General features: G+C 39.5%; 1 protein-coding gene across 1 annotated transcript in view; it reads right to left on the reverse strand.

Annotated features, from left to right (window-relative positions):
• Positions 1-266: 266 nt before the first annotated feature.
• The window catches only part of megf8 (multiple EGF-like-domains 8), a 48687-nt gene continuing 30723 nt past the window's right edge, over positions 267-18230 (reverse strand). Inside the window, exons 25-44 of the mRNA XM_052147763.1 lie at positions 17868-18108; positions 17592-17724; positions 17244-17485; positions 17015-17125; positions 16806-16924; positions 13158-13395; positions 12894-13065; positions 12632-12795; positions 10780-10915; positions 10409-10640; positions 10162-10288; positions 9790-10000; positions 9282-9496; positions 8996-9191; positions 7729-7897; positions 7408-7600; positions 7113-7283; positions 6893-7023; positions 4363-4495; positions 267-3821 (exon numbers count right to left, since the gene is read on the reverse strand). Coding sequence (XP_052003723.1) covers positions 2343-3821; positions 4363-4495; positions 6893-7023; positions 7113-7283; positions 7408-7600; positions 7729-7897; positions 8996-9191; positions 9282-9496; positions 9790-10000; positions 10162-10288; positions 10409-10640; positions 10780-10915; positions 12632-12795; positions 12894-13065; positions 13158-13395; positions 16806-16924; positions 17015-17125; positions 17244-17485; positions 17592-17724; positions 17868-18108 — 4813 coding nt within the window. The 3' untranslated portion in view covers positions 267-2342. The remainder of the gene's footprint in view (positions 3822-4362; positions 4496-6892; positions 7024-7112; positions 7284-7407; positions 7601-7728; positions 7898-8995; positions 9192-9281; positions 9497-9789; positions 10001-10161; positions 10289-10408; positions 10641-10779; positions 10916-12631; positions 12796-12893; positions 13066-13157; positions 13396-16805; positions 16925-17014; positions 17126-17243; positions 17486-17591; positions 17725-17867; positions 18109-18230) is intronic.

The following is an 18230-nucleotide window of genomic DNA, read 5'->3' on the forward strand; positions in this document are numbered from 1 at the left end:
GAAGCGCTGTGAATACTTTCCAGATGCATTGTATCTACTATGTGTGAAGACAGAACTACTACTACTACTATTCCTACTGTATCTACTATCTATAGTTCCCTGCCTCCCAGCACTGGAACTCACTTTCATTTTTGACCATATTTTAGTCAAACATACAACCAATCTTATTTACAGCAGTAACAGCACAGTCTCATTTTTTAGAAAAAAATAGTAAAGTCAGATACAAACACAAACATTAAACAAATACAACACAAACTTAATCTAGTAACCATTAATGGATGATATTTTATTTTTGACAAATTGCTTTTAAGCATAGAAGGCATGAGCATCAATCACAGCATTCAAAACTGAAAAACAAAAATTATTTCCACATGACTTAACAGAACACAATGCTTCATTTACCATATTCAAACACCCAGATTTGTTTTGGTCTTCTGCTTAATTTATTTCAAAATCACATGTTCTGGTTTTAAGAAATTAATTAACTAATTTAGGTTTAAATTACTTTATCTCTAGAGTGAAACCCCAAGATAAATATATGGTTTCTCCTGTGATGTTTCACAACCATTATTTACATAAAATAATTGTAATGTCAATTAGAAAAACAATTTTGAAAATATCCTATTATTCACCAGGACTCTATAATAATACACAAATAATGAAATGTAGCTATCTGCCTGCATAACTACCAGTCAGAGAATTACCCTCAGAAAACAACAGTCCATCCTCAAAACAATAAAACAACAACAAATAAACAAAACATTGGAAAGTCCATATGAATGCCAGCACTGTAACAAACTTCATAAAACATGGTAGTGTTTTAGTGTATTTCATCACTTTATAGTGTCTAATCAGGAGCATACTATTTTATCACGTAAAAATTTCCATTGCACTATTTGTTCGACAGATTTTGTACTTCTGGCTGAACATGACACATCATCAAAATAAAAATAAGAATGCTTTAGCAGCCCAGACTGGGTGATACATTTCAATGATTATAAAATATTGTTCCAAACAACTGACACAGTTTATACAAGCAGTTAGCCCATCCTACAAACAGATGATGAATTCAACAGTTGGGGGAACTAATGTGGTGTAGGGAGGGAATTTATATACTGTGTGTATATATATATCTATATATATATATATATATATATATATATATATATATATATATATAGATAGATAGATAGATATATATATACACACAAACAAACCTAGAATCCTTAATTTACTTCACAATGTTAAAAGCCAACTATTCATTAGTGTTCTCTGCAATTTAATATGGGCCCTTGTTCATCAGCTTATTCCTTCATTTATATACACAAATTTGCAGCACTAAACATCAATGACCTAAACTCAATACAAATGTAATCCTTAATTGAATACAAAACTAGTTCTCCAAATGTGTGAGGATTTAAATCACACATTTATATAGTATGTCCGGTCAAGGCAAAGTGAGTAAAGGCATGTATAATTAATGCAAACACAAAGGGCTTGTTGCAATTAGTCAATAAACAAAGCCTGAAATGTATCTTTAGTCTGTGAACCAGTGGCTCACAATGTAATAGACCTATTGAGTAAATTCAATTTTGCTATATTACAAGAAGCATCACCAATCATTACAGCCATGACAAAATACCAGTTGATGAACAAGTTACAAAAGCACTACAACTACTTTTTTTTTCCTTTTGTTTTTACAACCACTTTCCCGCTTTTTTGCTGACAATCAAAAGTTTTGCACATTCAAGCGGACATGTTGCACCATCTCTTGGTTTAGATGGAAGTTCAGATTGTCACATGAGGATAAAAGCACATTTTGGTTCGCCTGCAAAAACTAAATTTTCACTGGTTTCATGCCGCAGTCATCTCCTCAGTCAGCTATTTTGTTGATTTCAGTAGATTTGAGTTTAGGACGGTTAGAAGTTAGAATGCAACAACAACGCACGGAGATAGGTGTAGTGCACTGCATAAAGTTTGCTGCTTTCAGTCAATATGAAGCTTTTTATGAACAGTGATAAACAAATAAAACACAACTAACAGTTAATTACATTATATGTACAAATTTCATCATATTTCCTATTAATCACCTTTTTCTCTTCTTCAATAAATACATCCCTTTTGTAACTCCCACTAAGATAACCAAATTAATGTAACATCTCTGCAACTTTCTTTGTAAGAAATCTTTTCCTGAAATCCTAACCTTCTTTGATTAACCTAACCTAGTCTTGCTTAGGAAAATTCCCTTGTTTCTTCTAGCCTTTTCATACTCCCAAAAGCAGTGAGATGACAGTTCCCCTAATTCCATCTCAAATCACCATCACTTTCACTACCTTCTAATTTCACATGGCCATGGTGGTTAGGTGCTGGTGGCCCAGCAAACCTTTTCGGCCACCCCCAACACCAGTATGTGTGCCAGCTCCACCATGTCCACAGTACTCCTGCAAGTTCTGCCGCAGGGTGACAAGAGCAGAACCCAAGCAGGCACGGTTTGGTGCGAGAATGCCCCCTGGCAGCTGGATGAGCACGGTGGCCACCCCAGCCATCCCATCATCTGTGGGCTCCAGAGTGATTGGGCCAACTTTAAAGGAGGAGTATGAAAAGCCCATGAGCTGGGAAAGGAAGGGATCAGAGCGGCAAAAATGTTGGTAGCTGCTATGTGAAGACGGATGATGGTAGTGGTGATGTGAGGTTGGGTTTGCCGTGGAGCTGGGTGCATAGTGGTGAGCATTCAGGTACTGCAAGGGAAGGTGCTGACCATTGTTGCCTCCACTCAGAGCAAGATGGTGGTGGTGGTGAGTGGTAGTGCCTGTGCCAGGGTCATGCTTGTATGGTAGAGCACCAGGTCGTCCTCTCTGACCCATCACCATGCCCCCCAGCTTGCCTGTCCTGACATGGGCCAGGGAAATGGCACTACCTCCTCCAGCCGACGGCAAGTAAACCAGCTGAGGCTCCTCTGGCTCCAGGTAGATGGTGAGTTTGGCAAATGGGCGAGAAGCCATTTTGGTCATCTCTTGAATGTGGCGGCGCTGCTCACGACGGAAGTCTAAGAATTGCTTGACTTTCCAGAGTAGCACGCAGACGGACAGGAAGAGGAAAAAGCAAGAGAAGAAGACAGAGAAAAAGACAAAAAGGTCAATGTGGGCCTGGTCCTGTCGTAGAAAGAGGAGGCCTTGAGACTCTCCGTTGTGAGTCTCTGTGCCCACCCCACGCAGTGCAATGAAGAAACGGCTGGACTTCAGCGAGTGCACTTCATGCGGGAAGGTGATGACCACGCGGTCTCTTACACCACGTACAATCAGCACCGTCTGAGGCTTCCACACAGCGATGTAGGTTATGAGACCTTCGGTTCGTTCTTCTCGCACCTCGCGTTCTGTGCCTTGTGGCTTTGTCGACTGCAGTGTACCGAGTAAGGCTGATGAGGAGTTTGCAAACACCTTCATGGGCGATGGTGGGGCAAGAGGACCCTCCTTTTCTCCCCGTGCAGTGGTTGCAGAGGTGGCTTCATCCTCGATCTTGATAGCGTGTACACCAGTGTGCCGGTCTACCTCCACGATGAAGGTGTCATGCGAGTTAGACACATAGACTTCAACCTCCCCAAACGTGACATCAATGGTGACACGGATATCCACGTTAGTGAACTTGGGCTGGGCTGAAAAGAACACTGTACGACCCCTGAGCAGATTGCGGATGTTGGGCTCATGGAAGCAGTTGACCTGTGATGTGGGGTCAAAGCAGCATTCACTGTCCACGTTGAACTGCCGGTAGCACTGTCGACCATTCACTGGATTGCCATTAAATGAATCTTTGCACTTGGCACACTATAATATAGCAGCATGAATATGTAAACAAAGATGGCATATTTTTAAAAATCACTTCACATCACTCATAATACCAAAAAAATATGAAAATCAAAAGCCCTTCTCATTAACACTGCTCAAAATCATTTTTCTCTTTACAGACTCACTGAAATCAGATCTTAACTCAGGTCTTATTCATAATAAATAGTATATGTAATATAATAAAATGTCTTAAGGCATGGTTTCATTTACCTTTGCACAGCAAAATTTCTGTGGGCGAAGAAGGCATGGGCCTTCTGATGTTGAGCAGGTGTGAAACAAGCAAAAAACGAATTGCCAAGCAGCCTCTTTTAATGCTGCGCTTTATATACTAGGAAAGAAGTTTTAAAAAACTCACAATTAAAATGATATCCTTGTCCACTGCAAGTATTCAGTGGAGCGGTGTATGAAGCACCACCCACTGCCAAACAAGGCAACCTCGATTGCGTGGATTCCTATTGAAATTTCGCCGCATGAAGGTAAATGTGACTGCGCCTTTCGATTGAAGTGAATTTGTTATTACCTGTTGCCGAAAACACTCTTTGCGATCATTCTGTGAGCTGCTTAGACAGGGGGAAGTTTCAGTGTTGTTCTGGCATGGACAGCCTGTGCCATCATGTTCATTACAGGTGTCTGCATGACCATTACACTGACATCTATAAGCAAAGAAAAAGACAACTGAAACACAATAGAAAGATTGAGAAGGCCACAGCTAGGTTCAAAATGAGAACTGCTTATTGCATACTGTCTACCATTTTTTTAAAACAGTACACCGATCAGCCACAACATTAAAACCTCCTGCCTAATATTGCGTATGTCCCCCTCATGCCGCCAAAACAGCGCCAACCTGCGTCTCAGAATGGCATTCTGAGATTATATTCTTCTCACCATAATTGTACAGAGTGGTTATCTGAGTTACTGTAGACTTTGTCAGTTCGAACCAGTCTGGCCATTCTCTGTTGACCTCTCTCATCAACAAGACATTTCCATCCAACTACCATTCACTGGATGTTTTTTGTTTTTGGCACTATTTGGAGTAAATTCCAGAGACTGTTGTGTGTAAAATCCCAGGAGATAAGCAGTTACAGAAATACTCAAACCAGCCCATCTGCACAAACATCCTGTATTGGCGTTGCAATATACTACGTATAATTTAAATGTATTTAAACCAACTCAGTTCAGGACACTCTAGGCTGTCATTAAAGGGTTCAACTTTCGACGCACTGATTCATGTGACAAAACAACATGGCTCCAATTTCAGTGAAGTTTGTTTTCCTGAGAAATGCCACCATAACAACATCTGGTAAGAATAGAAATATCTCTAGTTTCATCCGATATGCCATTTTGAAAATTTAAGTGATTTATTGCGAACCAACAAACTGTTAAACACAATGACCATATATGAGGACATTTATATCCACTGTGCATTATCACCGTTGAGAATCAATTGGTGCATCTAAAAGCTGGAAAATATTTATTTCACAGGTTGTGTACAGAGTTAGGTTGAAAATAAGGTGCCATTCACCTGTCCTGAGACCAGTGCATTCAGACAACAAACTATAGGTAAAGCCTTTCAGTAATTAGGGAGCATCCAATAACTTTCCTATGCAGCCAAGTGCATTTACTGCTAACTTCCAGTCACAAGTTCAGTTCCAGGCTGCAGATGATGTATGGACCAATAAACATGGTTGACAGTCAAGGGACAATGGTAATAATCAGTACATAAATTCAGAATTAATGAGGCTAAAATAGTTTTAACACGGTTGGAAGTGATTGGATGATGCTGGCCATTATGCTAATTTCTAATTGGTAAAATGCTTCAGCACTGGCTACCACTCGTTTGTTTGACATTGCAATAAGAAAACATTGAGATTTTGTTGCCAAAGTAGAGAAAACATTCTAAAAAAATGTATTTGTGCTTTTAACTACACATTGTTCAAAGCAGCTTAACAGAAAATGAGCTGTAATGTCTGTAACGGCTTAAAAACATGAATAACCAACACTCCTGGAAACATAAACATTTTGATAAAAAAACTTCTACTTTCTATAGCTTGGTATTATTTGAAATTCTGCAAAAAACATTTGGCATGCTACTAGTTACAAATAAAAAAGTAATGGAAAATGCACACAGCAGTCATGCTCTGGTCTCAGGAGGTTATATGGCAGCTTTGTGTTCCTTGCCACAGGGCTTAGGCTTGCTCACTGGGGACTAAAGGCAAATAATATTTTAAGGCATAATCTAAAATCACGTTTTCATTGAATTGCACAATGAGGACTTGAGACATTACAGCTTCACTTTCTGTTACAGCATAATTTTCTGTAAAGCTGCTTTGAAATGATGTGTTGTGAAAACGCTATACATATAAAATGACTTGACCTTCTTTCAATTATCATCTCGCAAACTTAGCATTTATAATCCAATTTTGTGTCAAATGTTTTTACTTTGTCACATTGGAAAAGGAAGTTGAGAACATTGCATTGTGGGATACAATATTCCCCAAAGAGTACTCTATTTTATTTGTATTCATTCTTAATTTTAATGGTCTGCATTTGATTAATACTAAACAGTACTGATGTTTATTTAGCTATTTATTTTATTTTCATTTATTCTTTATTTTAATAGTCTGCATTTGATTAATACTAAACAGTACTGATGTTTATTTAGCTATTTATTGTATTTTTATTTATTCTCTCAGTTTTCATATCCAAAATTTGTTGACAATGCATAATAATGTCAAATATTTTTTGATAAAAATATTTAAGAAAGCAACCTTCTGAGTACTTTGCGTAGTAATATCGGTGCAAAATTGGTGAACAATCCACATAGAAAAGGTCTGGTTTCATTTCAGCACAAAAATTTATTACATCGGCCACCATATCAGTAATTGTGAATTTCTTCCCCTCTAAAATCAGTATCGGTCTAAAAAAAAAAATAACATATCGGTCGGGCTCTAAATAAAAGGTATTTCTAACATACCCACATTTGACAAGCATCAGAGCGCAACTATAGGAAATACTGATATAGACGATGTTCAGTATTGTGATGTACTCACTTCTCACACTTCCCTTGCAACAGGAAGTAGCCACTGAGGCAGCTCTCACACTTATCCCCCACACTGTTGTTCTGACAGCTCACACACACAGCATTGTCCTCAGTGGGGCCCTCTGTTGCCCATTGTTCAATCTGGGAGGCAGAAATGAACAGAGTCAAGACTTGTTAAAGGACTTACACTAAATGCAAAGAGAAAAGACAATCTTCCAAAGACTGCTTACACTGTCACGATCCAGTGGGTAGTCTTTTGAATTTTCCATTGCCCTTCGATGCTCCTCTTTGGACAAACACACTTCGCTGTTTCCCCTGCAGAAGTCACGACAGGGCCGACACATTCCACCTCCCACTGCTGAGCCCACAAACAAGGGCTTACACTTTTCACAGTGTTGACCCTAATAGTAAGAGATATAGTATAGTATGATACAGTGAAAGGTACAGACAGACATAATACTCTGATAATAAAAAAAACTGTCTATTACTACTTTGATCCTCGCTTTGGCCTTAATGTGTTTTTACCTTTGTGTTATTCTTGCACTCCAGACAGCTGTCCAGATGAGAGATGCCCTTACAGTTACTGTGTTTGTTACAGCGGCATTGAGAGGAGCAGTTCTCTCCAACAAATCCAAAGTGACACTGACACACTCCTGGAGACACACAGGTCCCATTAACACAGCCTTGTGCACACACTGGCTCACACTGACCCAAAACACTGAGAAAGAGAGCAAGAGAGAAAATATAGATGAACCAAACAGATGCATTTGCAAAATTAATAAATAAAACCACTTAACCCTGGGAAGGTCAAAGAGGTTTTTTAAGAATTAAAGCAATTAAATATACCTGCTGAGTACGTAGCCCAGTCTGCAGGTGCAGTGGTAGCCCTCTGGCAGATCATGGCAGTCCTGAGTGACATTACAGTGGTGGTGGCCATTGGCACACTCATTTTCCTCTGGGCAGTGCAGGAATGCCCAGCTACTGTTCCACTGAGGGCACAGAGCCTCACTCACACCTGTAGGTTTGGAAGATAATCGTGCTTTAGTGTTTTAGGCTCAGAGAAATGGAATGAGCATGTAGAACCTCAATCAGCGTGAAACTAAGTACCTGAAAATGTGGAGTATGGCTTAAAGGGATAGTTTATCCAAAATAAAAGTCCTTTCATAATTTAATCACTCTCATGTCACCCCAGATTTGCAAGACTGACTTTCTTCTGCAGAACATAAATTATGACTTTTAGAAGAATATCTCAGCTCTGTAGGTCCACACAATACAAGTAAATGGTGACCAGAACTCAGAAGGTCCAAAAGCATATGAAGGCAGCATAAAAGTAATAAACAAGACTCCAGTGGTTAAATCCATACCTTCTAAAGCTATATGATAGATGTGGATGAGACAAAGATCAATATTTAAGTACTTAAATATTTATCTGTTTCTCACCCATACCTATCATCTTACTTCTGGACTTCTTACTCTAATGACTTGTCTTATGGACTTATTACTTTTCTGCTGCCTTTATGTCCTTTTTGGACCTTCCGAGTTCTGGTCACCATTCACTTACAGAGCTAAATTCTTCTAAAAATCTTTGTGTTCAGCAAAAGAAAAAAGTCATACACATCTGGAATGGCTTAAGGGTGAGTAAATAGAGTAAATCTTTTTAATTGGTCAAATTCTATGGGTCTAATAGTTTAACTCTATTTTAACTATTCACTGCATATTTTCATTTCAGTGGACATTTTTTCTCAGTAAAAGTCTCATTGTTTTTATTTAGGTCTAAATTTGTCAGAATTTCAATCCTTGCAATTAATAGGCTTAAATATTTCTACTTACTTAAACAGTAATAATTTTTTGAGTACAAATGTCTACAGTGACAGACAAACTTGAATGCTTCTCAATTGAGGATTAAGATTTCTGAGCCTCCAAGCGCCACCTAGAGGAAGTTTTTGTTCGAAAGGAAATTATTATTAGCTATTATCATTATTAGCGAGTAACATTTACCCCCCAATTGATTAGGACTCTAAATAATTCACAATTGAACTCATATTTACAAACATAGTGTCAAATAATCATTATCTTAATCAGCAGTGAGAACAGAAAACAGTAGCACTCGTACCATTCAGTCCACCCTGAAGACAGTGCCCTGCTCCGTTTCCACCACGAGCAGCACACCAGCCACACTGTGGCCTGGAAATGCACTGGGAGCACTGAGTGAGCTGAGAGCACTGGGGAGAGCAAGATTCTTCATCCGAGAGCAAACGTCCGCATTGGCCAGCCTCACAGCGCAATGGAACGAAGGAGGGACTCATACACTGGAGAAAAGTTAGGAGAGATAACAAACTTACTGGCTGAACATTTTGTTGGATAGACATCAAGCATGGACGATACCTGAAAAGTCTTACCTGCTGCAATGCCATACTCCATACACAACGCTGCCAGCCTCCATCAGAGCCACGAGAGCTTAAACACTGACTGCAGCTTTTGATTTCGTGGCAGGGTTCAGGGCAAGGCATCGGTGGAGAGGACTCTACTTGCATGGGTGACACGTTGAGCAGCGCATAGCTGAAACATGTCCAGTCATAAGTTGGGTTCACGCTCAGGATACGTCTTGTCTCACCTTAAAAGTTGACATGGAAAAAAATATATAATTAAGCAATATTACAGAAGAAAGAGTGATGATGTTCTGAATACAAGTGCCAGCTGTCGAAATCAGTACAACAGCAAAAAGTTTACTTTAAGATACAATATGGCCAGTGATTTTTTCTACTTTGGCTCAGCTAAGAAAAAAGAACGTTCCAAATAGTCAAAAGTCTGCGAGCAGACAGCCTGCTTGGAACCCTCACAGACAAACAGTGATGCATTCCAATGCTGTTACACTAATATGAACACACAAATATCTGTAATTCTAACCTGTGCGTTTGAACTGACGAGTCCACATGCACTTTCCTGAGGCTGTGCATTTGGGGCAGTCAGAGGCCTCACAGCTGGTCTCAGTACAGTTACTGGACAGGAAGATTTCTCTCTGGTTTATCCTGCAGTCATGCTCTGATGTGCAGCTCACTGAGCTGCTGATACAAGCTCCCTCGGGACAGTTTGTGCACCACTTGCACTGCAGAGCAGGCTGAGCGAGAGAGTTTTAACATTCTATTACAAACTGGTAGACTTGAGAATAATTGGAATTGGATTAACTCTTTGAAGTTTTTAAATTCTTGATCTTTGAAAAGTGAGGCTCAATCTTGAAGAACACTTTTAACAGAGTAATTTGGATTGTGGTGGTCTTACCTGTGTAGGACTGGAAAATGTTTTAGGGTGACGGGCCAGACACTCACTGCAGGTCTTGAGTCTGCGACACTGGTCAGGGGAACGAGGAGTAGGAGAGCAGGTAAACTGACCAATAGTACAACCCAGCCTGTGAAAGACAGAAAAACACAATAAAACTGTTTCTTGTGCCCATACTGGCCCATTGACAGTGTGAACTAGGTTCTACATCTGATTGCATTTCTGTAACATCTGTCTGTGTATGTATTACCTCTCTGCAGTGTCTGATGAAGCACAAGTGCCTCTGCACCACACACAGCTGCCTGTGCTGCTGTTACAGGCCTCAGGGGTGGGCAGCAAGACACAAGGATCAGAAGGCAGCGACAGAGTTAACAGCCGCCCCATTGTTACTCCGTTAAAACCCCCAGAGAGAAACAGGCGATCACCCGATCCAGTCATCGCCAAAGAAACTGAGCGGTTGACAGGTTCACCCACCGAGGATGCTAGAAAACAGTGGGAGAGGGATATACTTTAAATAAGAGGAGACATCCCTTTTCATCATTATCTATAGACTAGTGCTATCTGGTGTATAATTGCCTTTGTAAGTATAACAGACTGAGTCCAGAGATATCTAACTGTTACCTGGATGTATCCATGTGTTACAGTTGATCTGGTAGAGAGAAACTGTGTTGCTGTAATCTTCCTCTCCAGTCCTTCCTCCAACAATTATCATGGTGTCCTTCACTAAGGCTGCCGCATGGAAAAAGTGGGAGAGAGGCTGGACAGAAAGAGAAGTAGATGATCAATAGAGCCTCCTGCCTGGCAGGTTGCCACTACTTATAGTGAGTTTTAAAGATCTTTCACAAGTCCACTTGTGAAAGTGTTTGTTTTGCATTTTTACTATTTTTATTACTACAAATCATATTGCCAGTATGACATTTAGAGAGAGCAGCCGAATTAAAAAATAGATTTTCTGTATTTCTTAGTGTTTTACATTTCCCATGTTGCTTCTGACAGCATGTACTTTCAAGGAATAGTTCACCTAAGAATGAAAATTCTCACATCAGTTTTTCTTCTGCTCAACACAAATGTTTTTAGAATAATATTTAATATTTGTAGGTCCTCACAATTCAAGTGAATGGGTACAAATATTTTGGAGCTCCAAAAGCACATAAAGGCAACATAAAGTAATCCATATGACTCCAGTGGTTAAACCTGTATCTTCAGAAGCGATATGATAGATGTGGTTAAGAAACAGATCAATAATTAGTTCTTTTTACAATAAATTTTCCTCCCAGCCCAGTAGGTGTCAACATGCACGAAGAAAGCGAATTGCCAAAAACATAAGAAGAATGTGAAAGTGAAAGTGTAAATTTATAGTAAAAAAAGGGCTTGAATATTGATCTGTTTCTCACAAACACCTATCATATCACTTCTGAAGATATAGATTTTAACAGTGCAGTCCAATGGATTACTTTTATGCTGCCTTTATGTGCTTTTGGAGCTTTAAAATGTTGGGATCTATAAAAGGACCCTATAAAAGGACCTGCAGAGCTGAAATATTCTTCTAAAAATCTTTGTATTCAGCAGAAGGGAGAAAGTCACACATCTGGGATGGCATGAGGGTGAGTAAGTGATGAGATATAAAATTTTTGGTTGAACTATTCCTTTAAGACCCCTGCATACTTCATATTACATTTTTGGTTGAACTATTTCTTTAAGACCCCTGCATACTTCATATGAAATTGAAGAACGAACTGGTGTGACATAATTTAAAACAAAATTTTAAAATTATGTGTTTTTGAGTTTTAGTTCGTTCCGTAACACCTCATCAGTGCTAACTTTCAAAATAACTTTGTACCAGCTACTAAACACTTTTTTACTGCTATTGATCCACATCATCTGTATGTGTGACCTGGAGCTCCACCTACTTTGAAGCTGAGCTGACAGCTCATTCCAGTTACCAGTACATTGTTCAGTAAGTTAAGATCAGTCAACATGAAGACACTGGTGTGCAGTGCAGAGTTGCAGTTGCAGTTGCAAACTTACCTACATCTGTACGACCTTTTGTGTAGAGTCATTTTCTAAGAACATGTCGTGATTTTTTGTTTTGTTTTTTGTTTTAATAAGTTGAAGATCAAAGCGGCACTTTGCTGTAAGTGTGCCAGGCCTTTAGGTTGGCATGGACTCCACAAGTTTGTGCAAAACCTGATGATCCGATCATAATTTCAGAATGTTCCCAAGATCATCTTGTGTGATTCAATGAAACACATTAACATGGTCAATGTCAAAACTTTTCTTATTTTATTAGAAATAGCACAGAACCTTAAATAATTCTTTTTTTAATTTCATGTCATAATGCTTATTTGTGTACATTTTTTTAAATCCTTAAAGTTCCTGATAGAAATTTGATTTCGAAGTATAATATATTTTCAATGTGGACTCTTGAACCCCAGTGTAGATTCGAACCTACTGAATTGTTTTTGTCAGTTACCTTGTTTCCCTGAGAGGGTACCAGTAAGGACCAGGTAAGGTTGGGGTAATAAAGACTGTAGAGTTCTGCAGATGGTTCTACAGCTTCAACATGGAAACGGTAACCACCAAACACATACACAGCATCAGTCTGTTCATGATACACGGCAGAGTGGCCATACAGACCTATAAGGTGAAGTACAGGGCAAGAATGATAATTTTTTTCTCCAAAAAGCAGAAAAGCTTAAATGTACTACAGCAAAAGTGCAATGTTCTAACCATACCTGTAGGGGGTGTGCCAGTGTGTGGGGCTATAGTCCAGTTCCCAGTCTGAGGAGTGAACTCCAATAAGTGATGGTTAAATCCATTCTCTGGTGAGTAACCACCGATCAGCAGCACAGATGAGCCTCTTCGCACTGTTAGAGTGTGACCAGCCACTGGGGGCAGCACTGAGCTCTAAGCACAAAAGTCAAGAGACAGTTAAAATTCTTAAAAATGAGTAAGTAGAAGAGGAAAGGAGCACTATGATGACAATCAACATGCAATACCTTATACTCCTTCCACACCAGACTGCTAAGATTAAGACACCATGTGTCATTTGAAACACCTTTCTTTGTGACTCCACCAACCACAAATATCAAGCTGTGAGTGGCTGCCTGGGAGCCAGCAAATGGGTCGTGATTATACACCAGAGCAGAAGCATGATGGTAGCGGGGCAGAGGCATTGAACTTTCCTCTATTGAACTAGTCAACATCTGAGTCCAGCGACGCTCAGTGACAGAATACCTGGAACAGTAATAAGTGGGTACAATCATAATTAAAATATGTCTCGAGCAATCAAAATAAGAAAAATAAAAGGTTCCAACATTTTGCATTGACTATATAAAGGGGTTGATTTAAAATGATACATTTTGAAAAGTGTGACTGTTCTGAATATTAACATTGAATGGTAATTTACAGGTATTGCAAGTATAAATTGGTTTGTATTGTGTGAATACTGTGTCTGTGAATATGTGAATTTTAAGTAAATTATCTCACCTAACACTTCACACAAAAATCACAATTCTGTCATCATTTGGTCACCCTCATATTGTTCCAAAAACGTATGTGATATTTTCATCGGCCATACACTTTCATTGTATGGGAAAACAGATGCAATGAAAGCGAATGGTGACTGAGGATGTCATTCTGACTAAGATTTTGTGTTCCATGAAACACAAGTTTGGAGAAATATGAGGGTGAGGGAATGATGACAGAATTTCCATCACTTTTTTTATTTATTGGATGAACTATCCTTTAAGCTCCCATTTGTTGAAGCAAACTTTTTTTATTACCCAAACCTCTACTTATGTTAAAGTGGTCATGATATGAGGAAACTAATTTTACTACTACTAACTACTACCAACAACTACTAACTCCACATTGTGATGTCACACTCATGTCACACATGTACTGAGCAATGTACCCCCATCCCAGTTATCAACATAAGTTAATATGAACTAACAATTAAAACTACTTCTACTTCATTTTTAAATCTTGGTTTATGTTAATATTTACATATATTACATTTTTTTATATAGAAAAGTATATGTTAACGTTACTTAATGTACTAGAAACTAACATGAACAATTGTTTAATTTTTAACCAACATTAACACAAAATTATAAATTTAATAAAAAAAGATATTGTTCATTGTTAGTTCATGACACCTTAATCACAAACCTAAAATGAATGAACTGATGTTAACAAATAGAACCTTATTGTAAATTGTTACCATTAATTCTTGACAAACATACTTAAGCTATTATTGAGCAGCACAAAACCACACAAATATAGTGCAGAAGTTATGAAATCTATAGTCAACATTTGGGAAGGGATCATTTTGACAAGCTTTGTGATTTGGATTGAAATATGATTGCATAATCTCATATTTGCACTGCTCAGCATTTTCCCGCACACAACTGCTAGATGGCGCCATTAGCTCATGCATTACTGAGAGAAGCAGTCAATGCAGACTGTTTTAAATGCAGTTTAGTAATCATTGATTAATAATCATGCAAGGCCATATCGCTGTTTCAATTTTAATTAATCCCATAGTGCTCAATTAATGAATATCATATCAATATAATCAGATGTCAATGTTTTCCCTCAACATGAACTGTAAGTGCTGCTTTTACAGTTGTCTTGCTGGTTTTTCCACAAAAATTTACAAATGTGACAAAGAATACAAATTTTATATTCAATTTTCTTAGAAGTGCCAACCCCTCTTCATCATGTGGCTAATATCATTTCTAGACTGTTTCAGAGTGGTCTCCCAAAAACTCATGTCTATTTTCCATAACCCAAGTTCATTTTCCAATCTAAAAGCGGGAAAAAACTTGTCTAGACTGAACATTTTCTAATGTCTGGACCACTGATATACACAGATAGCCAAAATATTATGACCACTCACAAGTGAAGCGAATAACATTGATCATCTCTTAACAAGGCCACATGTGAAGGTCTGGGTAGATTAGATGTTAGCAAAAATCAGTTCTCGTAGTCAACGTGCTGAATGCAGGAGTAAAAGACCTGAGTGACATTAATAAGGGCCAAATTGTTATGGCCAGATGACTGGGTCAAAGCATCTCTGAAACAGCAAGGATTGTGGGGTGCTCCCAGTCAGCAGCGGTGAGTACCTACTGACAGTGGTCCGAGGAGGGACAAACCACAAACCGGCGACAGGATGTTTGACATCCAAGGCTCATCACTACAAAGCAAGAAAGGCTATCCTGTCTGGTCCAAACTGACAGAAGGACTACTGTGGCACAAGTAAAATAAAATTTTAATGGTTACGGGAGGAATGTGTCACAACGTGCAGTACATCGCACCCTGCTGCGTATGGGCCTGCGTAGCCACAGACCAGTCAGAGTGCCCATGATGACCCCTGTCCACCGTCGATAGCGCTTACAATGGGCACGTGAGCGTCGGAACTAGATCTTGCAGCAGTGGAAGAAGGTCGATTGGTCCGATGAGTCCCGTTTTCTTTTACATCACATGCACCGTTTACCTGGGGAAGTGATGGCACCAGGACACACTGTAGAAAGACGAGGGAGGGAGTGTGATGCTCTGGGCAATGTTCTGTTGGGAAACACTGGGTCCGGCAATTCATGTGGACGTCAATTTGACACGTGCCACCTACCTAAACACTGATGCAGCCCAGGTACTCCCCTTCATGGCAATGGTATTCCCTGATGGCAGTGGCCTCTATCAACAAGATAATCCGCCCTGCTACACTGCACACATTGTTCGGGAATGGTGAGGAACATGAAAGGGTTCCAGGTTTTGACTTGTTCTCCAAATTCCCCAGATCTCAATATGATTGAGCATCTGTGGGATGTGCTGGACCAACAATTCTGATCATGGGAGGCCCCACCTAGCAATTTACAGGACTTGAAGGGTCTCCTGCTAATGTCTTGGTGCCATCTACCACAGGACAACTTTAGGGGTCTTGTAGAGTCCATGCTTTAGCGGGTTGGTGCTGTTTTGGCAGCATGCAGAGGACCAACACCATATTAGGCAGGTGGACATAATGTTTTGACTCAGCAGTGTATATATTTTAGATCAGTGGACTCTCTCTGCAGGGTTTTATGATTATACCTACAAATGGTTTGATATCCTGGCAACGAACACAGCCAGGATATAATGTAATCTCAGACTGACACAATGTTCAATGGGGGGGCTTTGTGGGGGCCATGATATCTGTTGCAGGGCTCCCTGTTCTAATCTTTAGTATTTGTAAAGTAATGTTTGGAAGTCTAACATTTAAATTTCCTATTGACATTAAAGTTGAAGATATAAATAACCATCTCAAGACATGCTTTTGTGAAACATCTTATGTGCCTAAGACTTTTGCACAGTACTGTGTATATATATATATAATATTATAATTTTTTTTCAGATTTATACAACTCACGTGGGTCACATTTTTAGGTTGGAAAAATCTTAATTCCGGATAAATCCAGAAGAATCACATCCCTGGAAAATTATCATGTTTTACAAATATTGACTGCTTTTTTTGTGCATAAAACTTTACTTATGTTATAGGTAAACCTTAAAGAACCATTTTTTTTATTTATTTTTTTTAAAGGCATGTCATGACCACTTTACATTAGACAATGTTTCAAGGTAACTCACTTAAATGCACAAGACCATACCTGTAAACATTTCCCAAGATGCCCTCTGAGAGTGATAGGCCTCCATACATCCACAGAGTGCCCTGCGGCCCAGACACCAGAGAGTGACCCATCCTCTGTAGGAACCTGTGTGCCTTATTCTGTGAAAGTAAAAAAAAAAGGTCCAAACCACAGCAATATTCATAAGCTTATTTTCTATAAGTTTAGATGATCTTAAGAGTCAGTCTTACACCAGATAGCTGAGTGTCTAGCAGTGTTTCCCAAACCAGACTGTCTGAGTCTGAGATAGAAGAACATTCAGATCCAGCCCACCCTTCTGTACACACACATAGTCCAAGGGTCTTAAAGTAGATGAAAACACATGAATTAAGGTTAGTGACAGGTCTAAACCTATTTAAATATATATATATTTTATGACTGTTTTTACAACAATGGGCAAGCAATAAGAGTGTCACACACCATGTTGCAGGTGCCGCGCCCTTCCTCTGCCCCACAATTCCCTGGGCAAACAGGGCGGTCACATTGTGGACCCCCAAATCCATGAGGACATTGACAGAGTCCATTTACACACTGAGCTCCAGCCTGACACTCTGTCCCCTCTTCAGAGCTTCCATTTCCACAGCGCTTCACCCAGAATGAGGCATTAAAACCCTGAGCACGTCCTGAGGTAACGTTGGCCTCAAAGTACACAGATATTATCCCTGCAGAAGAAAAACGAATACGTCACGAAAATACAATATTCTAAAACGTTTGTGATGGGAAAAATGTCATATGATCTAATTATGATTTTAAGTTTTGGTCAAACACCTGATGTAGCCTCAACCGTAATTGGCTGCATCCGTGTTGTGCCGCAGAATGCTCCAATAAGATTGTGGTCAGAATGCACAACGCCATTGCTAAGGAATCGTGGTAAGCCATCAAATACATAAACAAAGGAGTTCTGTTGGATAAAAGAATGCAAAATATTCTGGTCACCAAGTTGCTGTTAACTTCCATACTGCACATACCAATAATAAAATTTGTGTTTCTTTACCACTAATAAAACCAGATAATTGCCGTGGTACATTAGAGTCATCTACTCACTGTGCACTGAGTGTGTGAATCTGGGTGCCAGGTTAGGGCCACAGGTGGGCATGGTTGCCCTGGCATGCACGGTGCTAAGTCCTGAGACACAGATAGAACCCACAAGCAATGAGAAAGCCCACCATGACCACCAACTGCTCCATGCCAGCCCAGCGAGGAGGAGAGGGACAGGGGTGCAGAGGCAGAGGAGGAGAGCAAAACAGAACGACCCTGACACTGTCTGAAACATGTGCCGTTGTTCCTATGATGGGAATAAATGAATTACAATCAGATAAAATCAAAGCAAATGTAGAGCTATGAGGCATTTATTTCTAGCCGTGTGAATCTCAAGAATAACTGAAAATCAGGATTACAATGTCCACA

The sequence above is a fragment of the Xyrauchen texanus genome, chromosome 17 (assembly GCF_025860055.1).
Source record: "Xyrauchen texanus isolate HMW12.3.18 chromosome 17, RBS_HiC_50CHRs, whole genome shotgun sequence".
Lineage (NCBI taxonomy): Eukaryota > Metazoa > Chordata > Actinopteri > Cypriniformes > Catostomidae > Xyrauchen > Xyrauchen texanus.